At 53.1% G+C, this 11,255-nt stretch overlaps 1 protein-coding gene across 1 annotated transcript; it reads right to left on the bottom strand.

The window, feature by feature from the left end:
* Window positions 1-286: 286 nt before the first annotated feature.
* On the bottom strand, window positions 287-9,709 carry SLC38A5 (solute carrier family 38 member 5). The gene is made up of 16 exons (XM_004376883.2): window positions 9,635-9,709; window positions 8,344-8,397; window positions 8,189-8,264; window positions 7,460-7,575; window positions 7,294-7,367; window positions 6,451-6,543; window positions 6,245-6,323; window positions 4,135-4,217; window positions 3,787-3,845; window positions 3,554-3,691; window positions 3,267-3,346; window positions 2,637-2,737; window positions 2,278-2,393; window positions 1,375-1,519; window positions 1,172-1,275; window positions 287-645 (listed from the first exon to the last, which is right to left on the bottom strand). Exons 2-16 carry the CDS (start codon window positions 8,394-8,396, stop codon window positions 544-546), a joined length of 1,419 nt encoding a protein of 472 aa, XP_004376940.1. The 5' UTR covers window position 8,397; window positions 9,635-9,709; the 3' UTR covers window positions 287-543.
* Between the last annotated feature and the right edge of the window lie 1,546 nt (window positions 9,710-11,255).

Genomic DNA, 11,255 nt, shown 5'->3' with positions numbered 1-11,255 from the left:
CTTGGTTCACAGCTATATCCCCAGCACCTAGAACAGTGCCTGATACCCAGTAAGTTATAGATAAATGTTACCTGAGTGAGCAAGTGAGTGGAACAATAAGTTGAGTAGCAAGTTACTGAAGGCATGAAGAAATGAGTGAACATGTGAGAGTAGGTACAGTCCTACTCTCAGGGCCTGTTTACCCCTGCCTGGACCTAGGCAGGTTCCCCCAAGTCTTAAAAAAGAGATCAGAAGTCTGAGGCCAGAGATAGAATTAAGCATCTTTATTTCTTCCCTTCTAGCCCGAGGGTGATCCTGACAAACAGCTTCTGCCAGGAGGAAGCAGATAGGACTGGGCTGGCCAGGGGGCTCCAAGGACCTGGCCTCTTCCTCCTCCCGTAGAGTTGGAATTAAGGCCATGATCCCTGGAGAGGATGGAAATGGACCATTCTGCAGCCCTGGCAGCCTGCCACCTCCACACACCAGGCACGAGGAAGCTGGGAGAGCATCCCATCTGCCTCCACATGCACATGCGCAGGGTTCCCCGGGCGGGGCGGGGCATGATCAGTGTCCAGACACACGGCTCTGGCCTGTGGCCCAGTTGGCAAACATAAAGCCCAGACTGATAACCATGAAGAGGACCCCCAGGGCACCAAAACACAGGGCCTGCGGGCGAGATGGGGAGAAGATGAGGCTGGTTGAGCCTTCTCACTTGAGCTCCTCCTGAGAGTGTTTCTCAAGCCCTCCATCCCCTCTAGGGAGTGCTCCATCCATTTCTGACCTTCCTTAATGTGCCCTCTTCTTCCTTAAAGCCAGCCCATTCCTGAGAATTCTCCTTCCATCTTCCCTGAACCCTCCAGGGAGTGCTCTCTTCCATCTTCCCCTCTTAAACTGCTCCTGACCCTCTTCCCATCCATCTGGAGAATGCTCCCTCTATGCACAATCCTGAAGGCTCTGGTTGCTCAGAGTCAGTCCTTTCTGGACTTCTTCCTCTGTCTTCCCAGACCCCACTAGTGCTCTGTCTGCTCTGCCCCTTTGTAAGACAACCTCCTCCAGTCTTCCAGACCATCTGCCCCTCCCTGGGTGATCCCTTTTCCCCTAGGCCTCTCCTGAAAATGTTCTGTTTCCAGCCATCCCGAAGTGCTCCTCTTCAGAATGCTCCCTTTCTCCAGCTCTCCCCTGGAATGCTCACCCAGACCTTGGGCCAGAAGCAGAGGGGCTTCACCTCAGAGGGTACAATGCGGAGGTAGAAGATGCTAGGAAGGATGAAGATGAGGCTGGGGGCTGAAGTAGACCCTGGAGAACAAAAAGGAAGGGCAAGGATCAACCCACATCTAGGGTACAAGCAAGGTCTCATATTAGGTGAGGTCTGGAACTAGGGTTAGGGATACTTACCAATAACCCCAAAGATATCCCGGATGGTCGACACACAGATGACGAGGACGTTGACCAAGACAAGCAGGACCAGGGCTATGGCCACATGCCGTGGCCAGCTGAAAGCCTTGCTTGGGAAGAGCAGCTGCTGCAGAGCCCGGCGGATCTGTGGCCAGAGTGGGGGTGGGAGGGACAGGAATCAGGGCCCAAGTGCCTCCTCCCCCTCCATATGATTATCTACCTTTAACACCACCCTTGGTCTGAGCATCCATCTCTGTCTAAGATCCCCGAATCCCCTCCATCTAACTATCTGTGTCTCCACCCTATCTGACCATCCATGTATGCCTCCACCTTCTGAATGAGGTCCTTGCCTCCCCTCTCTGACAATCCATGTCTCTTCCTTCTGTCTGATCATCCATCTGTGCCTCTGCCCACTGTCTGAGATCTTTGCCTCATCTTCCACCTGACTACCCCTGCCTCCCCATGTCTGACCATCACTTGTCCTTCCACTGAGATTCCTGCTTCTCTCTCCACCTGACTACCTCTACTTCCCTCCTCTGTCTAATCATCCCCTACCTCCCCTTCTGAGATCCTTGCCCCTCCTACAACTCACTACTTCTGCCTCTACTCTCTGTCTGACCAATCCTGCCTCCCCCTTCTGTCTAGCCATTCATCTGTGTCTTCCTCCAACTACCTCTGTCCCTCCCACCCTGTCCTGCTATCTATGTTCCCTCTTCTGTCTGACCATCTATTTTTGCCTTCCCTGTCCATTGGGCAACCCAGCATTCCCAGTCTGTCCATCCCTGCCTCCTCCATCCATCCATACACTCCTGTCTCCACCTTCCCTCCGAACATCCATGTCTATACCCCCCACCCATCTATCCCATGTCCCTCTACTCCATGGGCCCACTCGCCCCCACACACAGGGAACAGCACAACTGGCACAGTGAGGGTCACCGCAAGCAGCACGGCCAGGCGCACACAAAGGATGAGCAGGTCCTTCTGGCTGTACGTGTGCAACATCTCTGGCTTAACACTGCCTGGGCCAAGGGAAATGAGACAAGGGATGCAGGATGTGGAAGGAGCACCAGGACTAGTGCCCCAGAAACATATACATATACACAAATGGTGACAAAATCTACACGCATGATGCATACCCTCACTTTGGAAATTGATGGATCCCCAGGCATAGATAGAGGAAAAGGTCTCAAAGGCCCCTGCCCAACCCCTCTGCCCATCCTCCACCCCAGCTTGCACCCAATCCTGGCTCCAGCCCAACTCACTGTAGAAGGTAAGGTATCCAAAGGTTGCTGTGAGCCCATACATGCAGAACATGGCCCCAATGGACACATTGGCCACGGCCTGCATCCGGCGCTGGGAGGGCCTGAGGTGTAGGTTATGGAAGTGTCATGCCCAGACCCCTAAACTTGGCCCAGACCTCTCAAAGCTACTCCCACCCCTCAGAGTCCCCCTTCCCAGAGCTGACATTCAGCTAATATACAATGGGATACCCATCTCTGCCTCTCCTGTGTGACTATCCAAGCCTCCCCTCTGTCTATTCATATCTCACTCCATATGACCATCCTTTGCAATCCCCTCCATCTGACCATCTCTGCCTCTCCCCTCCAAATGACAGTCACTGCCTCTCCGTTCATCTAACCACGCATGCCTTCCACCCATCAGTCCATACCTCCCCCTCCATCTGATCATCTCTGCTTCCCCACTCTGTCCAGCCACACTTGTACTGAATGTTAAAAAAGTAGAATACTTAAGTCTCAATCAGTAAACAGTCACTGTCCTGAGTCCCCTGAGGCCTCCTGGCCACCCTAAATCCTTCCCTTTGCATAATCAAACATTATGGCTGTCACTCTGCCTGTGGCCCATCATGCATGCTCACTCTCTTGCCCACTCACCGGCAGAGCTCCGTGTAGATGGGCAGCACCTCAGGGTGGCACACGAAGGCGAAAGCCATGATGGGCACTGTGTAGGACATCTGGGAGAACAGCGGGAGTACATGGGATTACAGCCCACAGGTGTCCATGCCCTCCTCCCCACTCCCCTGGCCCTGCCAATGTCCTCCATATCAGACACATGGAAGCTCCAGATGTCCAATACTGGCTCTACACTGAGCAGGGTACGCTGCGTGACAGGGCTGGAGGGCCTGAGTATGGTGCAAGCTCCTACATGCCTGCACACCCACCTGTGAGTCAACTGTGAACATCTGGGCCTCACAGCTTCTGTTGAGGCCCTGGGTGGGGTGGTCCAGTGGAGCCTCACTCTCCATTGCTGTCTCATTGCGGCCCACAGCACAGCCAAGCTGGAATTTCTTATAGATGACCTATAAGCAGGGTGGGGTGGGGGAGCGAGGTCATAGGGTAGGCTATGTCCCAAACTCTGTCCCAATTTGTTTATGTCCTTCTCTCTCAGACTCACCGAAATGAGGAAAAACAGCATGCAGGTCAGAGAGAGACCACTGGTATACCCCAGGTAGCCTACAAAGGGCAATACACAGAGCCTCAGAAATCAAACTCCAACCCCTAGTCTGGCCTTCAACACCGCCTCACCCCAATCACATGAGAGTATATATGAATCTTTAATGCTACGCCTTTGCACAAGCTTTTACTTCCACCTGGAATAGTCTCCCGTCCATAGCAAACTCCTACTCATCTGTTAAAACAAGCTCTCCCCTGGTGTTCTACAGCCGTTGAGAATGGGAATTTCTTAGTCTGGTTCTCCCTCTCTAACACTGCTATCCAAAAACCAACCCAGAAAGCCTCTTACCCAAGTGTTTCATGAGAGCCAGGGGAAGGATGATGAACACACTGACGATGATGATGAGGAGGTTTCCCTTCAAGAACCAGTCCCTAGGAAGACAGGCAGACACAGTGACTACCTACCAGCCAAAGAAGTGACTGTCAGACAGACACTCATAGAAGCAGCTGGACAGACAGATTTCTGCCTGCAGTAAGAAGACATGAACCAATACCTCAGCTGTGAGAAGTCACCCAAGTAGTTACAGTGACAAATGGCACAATAGGACAGAAACAGTCAGACTAATGATCAGACTGTCATTCAGATACTGTCAGTGTGATACAGCTGAAAACACATGCACAGCTAGACAAAATTGTACTGTCAGACTTAGAAATGGACATGTAATGAGATGATCAACCACTCAGAGTCAGACTCACATAGTCCAACACAAGGTGCCAGACACAAAGACAGAGTTAGAGTCATGATCCTGGCATGTTTGACAGGTAGAACAACCAGTCTGATGATCTGAAAGACAGGCAACAACGCACAGTCAGACAAAACATCAGAAACACGTGTGGTTGTGAACAGCACGAGGTTTGTTGAACACCTGGAAGTAGCTGGACATATCTGGCCACACAGCCAGAGCCAGAGAAAGATTGAAATAGGAACAGAATCAGCCAACTGGCTATATTGTTGGAGCCAAGCTCAAAGGAAGAGTGGGATTTGTACAGATAATTGGAGGGAGGTGCCCGGTCAAAACAGTCAGTTAGTATAGAATCAAAGGGACAATTGCTCATTCATTCAAAAGAATTATATTGAGCACCTACTATGCTCCAGGCACTCACATACTCTCTATCACAGACACACAGTTACACGGAAATAAATCAACAAAGCACCATCAGCCATGCACACAGTAGGAACTAATAATAATTAGACAAACCTAATCACACAGACTGTCAGCTATTTGGATGGTCTCAGAATCAAACCACAGATGTACAGGATACACACAGATAATAAAAATCAATCTCTCAGTTAAAAACTGTCAGACAGACACACGGACCAACTAATCCAAAGTCAGACTGACAAAACCAGACAGTCACAGTCCATGGGACCCACATGGTCAGAGTCAGCCACCAGACACACAAAGCTGTTCACTAAACACGCAGCCAGCTGGATATATAGTGGGAGCAAAAGTACCACAGTACACTGCATACGCACATGCACACATGCATGCACATGCACACACTAGCACAGCTGGTGTGTCATCATACACACACAATCAGACAGATTCAGCCAGCATGATGGATCCAGCATTAATCTCAGTGTCAGCTGGATACATAGAGCAACAGTCAAACATATATGATTGGAACCATAATACAGAGGACACCTACAGTCACAGTCAGGCATCTCACACACACACACACACACACACACACCCAGAGAGAATTAGCCAGAACAACAGTCATAAAGTTAAACACAGAGATGGAGTCTACTAGACACATACAGTCAGAACAAGTCACACATACAGAGTTGGTCCCATAGTACACTGCACACACATATACACACAAACCATTAGAGTCAGTGATCATAGATTTATAGTCAGACAAATTCAGCCAGTCCAATGGACCCAGAATCAAACCTTCAGAATCAGCTGGACATGTAAAGTCAGAGCAACCAAGTGTCAAGCATATATGGTTGGGATCACAGTCTACAGAACACAGTTGTTGTCAGCCACCATACAGCCAGCCAGAAAGAATCAGCCAGTACAATAGTCACTGAATCATACTTGCAGACAGAGTCTAAGTCTGCTGGATATGCAGTCACTCAAACATGGTCGGCATCAGAGTACACTGGACATATGCAGTCAGCCTCCAGACGGAATCAGCCACAACGAAAATCACAAAAGTCAACACATTGAGTCTTCTGGACTCATACAGTCGGAGCAACAATCACACATAACATTGACATCACAATACTCAGGAATCTCAGTCTGACCAGACTGGCCTGCCCAGCAATCTTAAAATAGAACACCTGGGAGTCAGCTGGACAAACAGAGTTGAAGATAACAGCTGGACCTCACAGGCAGAGTCAATGACCTGGGAGGGCACTGTGGGCCAGCCAAGTGGTGTTGCTCACTCACCCCTCGGGTTCCATGCCCAGGAAGGTGCCGATAACCAGGGGGAGTTCAGATTTGATGATGAACAGGTAACTGGACATGGCTAGTACAGGTAGGGGGAGATGTAAGCTGAAGGATTCCCCTCATCCCCTCATCTTTCCCAGCCTGGGGAAGCCAACCTCACCCCACCCTCTTCCTCAAGCTGACTCCCCACCTCCCAGAGTCCTCACCCCCAACATTGTGCAGACAGATGACCGCAGCCACCACTACCTTCCCCGCAGGCCCGAACGCCCTCTGTCCCAGCTGCTCATAGGCTCGGATGCCTAGGGGGTAGGGTGCAGGAAGAAACTAGAGTTGTGGGTCCAGGAGGCCAGGACAGGGATAAGGAGTGAAGGGGTCAGAGGGTATGGGAGCTGGGCAGTTGGGGTTAGAGGATTGGGTCTAATTGATGGGAGCTGAAGGTGAGGGTTAAAGTTAGGGTTGGGCTTGAAGGTGAAGTCTGGGAGGTGGGATCTGAGTCTGGGGACTGGCAGCCAGAGAGAAGGCTGGGGGCTAGGGATAGGTAGTGGGGGTCTTGGAGCCAGGATATGGACTGAGATCATGGGGGGAGTGAAGTCTGGGAGCTGGGAGCTGGGAACTGGGGGCTGAGGAGTAAGGGTCTGGGGGTAGTGGGACTGGCTTCCAGAGTAAGAGGGTACTGGGGACTAAGAAGTGGGGATAAGAGGTGGAGGGTAGTAGTCTCGGGTGGGAAGGGTTTGAGGAATGGGGTCTGATGGCCAGACTGAGGAATAGGGAATGGGGATCTAGAAGTCAGGATAAGGTCTGGGGGCCAAGGTGCAGTTTGGGATCTGGAGTCCAAAGGGTTGAATCTGGGATCTGGGGTCTGGAAGCTGAGGTCAGGGTGGTATGTCTGAAGTCTGGGGTTTGGGTGAGATTTGGGGTCCTGGGACCTGAGTCTGAGGTCAGGGGGTGAGTCCGGGTCTGGGGTCCAAGGTCTGGGTTGAAGTCTGGGTCTAGGATCTGGAGTTCAAAGGGGTGGGAGTGGAGACTGGGGTCCAGGCTCCGGGTCTCACCTACAACACCGGCACAGGTCAGCAGGAGATGGATGGAGTATGAAGACAGAAGTGCGATGCATAGCAGCAGGGCCCTGTGGTGGATAGAGCAGCTCAGACTTGGCTCCCAGGCCACCTGCCCACCCCACAACACCCCAGCCTCCCCCCAGGCTGCCTATGAACTCACAGGAAGAAGAGGACCCCTGTGTGGGCCATGGCGTAGGCCAGCCCCAGGATGCCGCTGCCCATGATGGCGTTGCTGAGGTTGAACACTGACATTCCAAATGATGTCTTCCCCTCGAACTGCAGGCAGGAGCACAGCCCGGGCACACATGGGGAGGGGGGGATCAGGTAAGGAGACCAGTGCTGGGGCCAGGAAAAGACTGGGAGAGAAGAGGCTGGGGAAGGGAGAAGTCCAGGAAGGTCCACTGGAAGAGGGGAGAAGCTAGGAAGGGGAAAGAATTCAAGATGGGAAGAAGCTGGGAAATGGAGAGCTGAGAAAGGAGAAACTTTAGAGGAGAGCAGCTGGAAGTGGGGAGCAGTTTGGGAGGATGAAGCAGCTACCAGAGGCAAAACAGCTGGGGAGGGGAGTAGCTGGGGATGGGAACACTTGGATCAAAACAGGTAGAGGGGAACAGCTGGGATGTGAGGTCACAGGGTAGGGGGAAGAGCCAGGGAGGGGAGAGGCTGGGCAGGAAAGAGAGCAGAAAAGGGAGTACCTGAGGAGGGGGAGTTTGCGGGGAGGGGAGCAACTGAGGAGTAAATAGCTGGGGAAAGGATGTAGCTGGAAAGAGGGAGCATCTGGGGAGTTGATTATGTGGGGAGAAGGCATAGTTAGGGAGGAGAGTAGATGGGAAGCGGGAGAGGAAAGTAGCTGGGGAAGGTGCAGCTGGGACAGATCCTGTGGGGCACTCACATCCATGAATTGGGTTGGCTTCCTCCCAGGGGCAGGACTATGGCTCGGCAGGAAGCCCTCATGCTCCTGCCTGTAGCTAGATAGGGCAGGAGGATAGGAGCTGATAAGAGAGGAACCCTGATCTCTGATCCCGCCTCCTTGGACCCCTGACTCACCCCACAGCACCCGCAGGGAGGGCTCCATTCATCTTTGGATCCTGCAGTTCCATCCTGTGGGTGGAAAAATTGGGTGGGGGGGATCAGAGATGGAGCAGGAGGACTATAAAGTGAGGACGGTTAGGAAGAGTGGGGAGGGGGTCAGATAGAGACAGAGAGACAAAGAGACAGAGATGAGGCGAGGAGAACAGGAACAGAGAGGAATAGAGAAAGACGTGGAGATAAACAGAGAGCTGGAGACAAGAGTGGGAGGCAGACAGAGACAGGAGAGAGAGAAGGAGAAGGGAAGCAGAGAGGGAGAGATGTCAACAGTTACTCAGAGAGACAGAGAGACACGGAGAAAAACGGGCAGCAGAGATAGAAGGAGCGAAAGAGAGACCAGAAAAATACAGAAAGACTCACCCCACAGCAGATGAGATGGACATTTGTAGCTGGTATAGCCTCTCCCCGAAAACCCAAGACTCACTCTCTCTTTCTGCCTCTTTCTTTCCCGGATCCCCCACACCCCTCCCCTCCACCGTCACCACATGGCCAGGCTGCTCACTCCTTGCAAGGACACGTGTTGGCCGGGCTGCCCCACCCCTTTTAGCGCCCCCTTATCCCCCTCCTCCCAGCCAGGTCCCAACCTGAGACCAGAGCTGATGTAACCCTAGAAGGGGCTGGAGGTGGGGTGCAGGCCATGAACCCTCAGACACCCCAGCCCCGACGCTCCAAACTCCTATCTTCTCTGCCACAACTCCGGATATCCTCACCGGAGGTCAAAAGATAATTCCCCAAACCTAAGCCCCCTTGCAAGGATAGAAGTGACTCAGGGATCCCCATTTAATCCCCCTTCTAGGGGCTAGAGGTATTTTCTAGAACCTCTGTCAAGTCTTAAACAATTCTCTTCTGGGCAGGAATATCTTTGTCGACACTCCCAGATTTGAGACCCTTCCTCGGCTTGGGGTGTCTCAGAAACCTGTCCCGATCCCTAATTTCCCCTCCTGGGAATAAGCTGTCTCTAAGACTTCCATCAAACCCCCCCCTCAGGCCTGATGTGTTTCCTGGGGTGGGGGTGTCTCTGCAATCCGCATCCAAGCCTGGAGCTCTGTCCTCTACATAGAGCGTCTCTGAAGAAGCCCTCCAGTCCTGAGCTCACTTCCTGGGAGTTAGGTATCTCCAAACCCCCATTAAAGGGCCCCATTAGGGCTAAAAATGTCTCCAGGGAATCCCTGCGCCCCCTCCCCGGGCCCTCACTCATGCCTCGGGATCTCCGGGGACCCTACCCCTACAACCTGCGCCCCCTCCTCACCTCTCTGTTCCTCTCAGCTCCAGAATCGGCAGCAACTCAGACTTGGGCTCTGGGACCCCACAGCCCGCAAGGCTCCCGCTCAGATAGGGTACTGCCCCCGCAGCCCCTTGGCCAATCCGCTCCGCCCGCGCCCGTGCCACAGCCAATCAGCAATGCCCGCGCTTACTCAGTGGCTAATCACAGCTCCCCGCGCCCCATCAGGCAGGCGGGTTTTTTGGTTTTTTGTTTTTCTGGGAAGAAGTTTTCATTTTAACTCAGTTTCCCTCCTTCTGGCCTTATGTGGGGGATGGGGTAATGGGGGAGGGAGAGGCAGAAGCCCCTCCCCCATCTGGACCCACGTGGAGGGAGACAAAGGTTTGTGTGTGTCTTGGTGGGAGGAGAGGGGAAGATAGAAAGATTGAGGGAGTAGATCTACATCTAGAGAGAGAGAAACTGGCAGAGGGAACAGACCCAGGGTCAGACAGACTGCGGGACAGATGAAAGGAAGAGTTGCAGATAGGAGGAGACACAGAGAGAGTCAGAGAAACAAGCAGTCACAAAAGGAGACAGGAGGCAGGCAGGCAGGCAGGTAAAACAGCGCAGGGACAGACAGAGCCAACAGAAAGACAGACGGGGAGGAGGTGTGGTAGACAGGCAGAGGGTAAAAACGACGTACATACAGATTCAGAAACGGACAGGTGGGCAGGGATATGCTCACACAAACACTTGGAGGGAGGCAACAGGCAGTCATGCCCAGTAATAACCACGAGACACAAGCAGGTAGATAAACAGGTGGACACAGCCAGACACAACCCCACATAGAGGCTGGGAACAAACACACCAGCTCAGAGAGATAAGGGGAGAGAGGGGATTGGTTGAGGCAGAGATACACCGCGAGGGACAGATGACAACAAGCAGAGAAAGTAAGATTCAGGCAGAGGAGCAGCCTGGATGGATGCACAGGCCTAGGGACAGCAGTGGAGCAGGTGCAGAGGCAGCCATGGCCAGGCAACTATGGATAGGCCTTGGACAGACCTTAGATCCTGGGATGGAGGCAGGGAGGACATTCATGGTCCGGTGGGGAGTGTGGATGTACTCTGTCTGCAAACTAGGTGCCCAGGGATCCCGGCCCCCAGCCCAGGCATGGGGTAGTGACCGTCCAGGCCCTAACTGAGAAGCTCTACTGTCTCTCTGTCCATGCCATCCAGGCACATGACAGGCATGTCTGTCCCAGGCAAGGCATGTGTCCCCTGCAGGGAGTCAGGCAGGGTGGACTTGGGGTCGGGGCCCAACTTGGCCGGCCTGTTTGAAGCCCAGGTGGACAAGAGACCTCTGTTCAGGCCCCACCACCTGCCTGCCCACTCCCCACAGAGAGCACAGAATTCCCGGAAAGGCCAGGAGCTGGCTGGGGCTTCAAAGCCAGCCTAGATGCCCCCACCCCACCCGCCGTTGGAGGAGGGAGAGGTGGAGTATTTACTGTCCCACAGCAGGAGAAATATTCCTACTCACTCAGGCAGGGATCACAGCTACACAACAGGCACCATCACAGCCCCATCAAGAAGCTCTCAGAGAGACCATAGGGGCAGACTTGCCATCACCCAAAGAGACGCAAACAAACACAGCCTAATTTCTACAGCCTCAC

This window comes from Trichechus manatus, unplaced genomic scaffold (assembly GCF_000243295.1).
Source record: "Trichechus manatus latirostris isolate Lorelei unplaced genomic scaffold, TriManLat1.0 scaffold00046, whole genome shotgun sequence".
NCBI lineage: Eukaryota > Metazoa > Chordata > Mammalia > Sirenia > Trichechidae > Trichechus > Trichechus manatus.
This window is presented reverse-complemented; position numbering and strand designations above follow the sequence as displayed.

What these genes read in the sequence shown, in the direction of transcription:
- SLC38A5 (XM_004376883.2), bottom strand. Translation starts at nt 8,396, where the DNA reads ATGGAACTGCAGGATCCAAAGATGAATGGAGCCCTCCCTGCGGGTGCT. An exon ending in AGCCAACCCAATTCATGGAT is followed by an intron (nt 7,576 to 8,188) that starts GTGAGTGCCCCA and finishes TCCTGCCTGCAG; the next exon opens with TTCGAGGGGAAGACATCATT. An exon ending in GACCTGTGCCGGTGTTGTAG is followed by an intron (nt 6,544 to 7,293) that starts GTGAGACCCGGA and finishes CCTACCCCCTAG; the next exon opens with GCATCCGAGCCTATGAGCAG.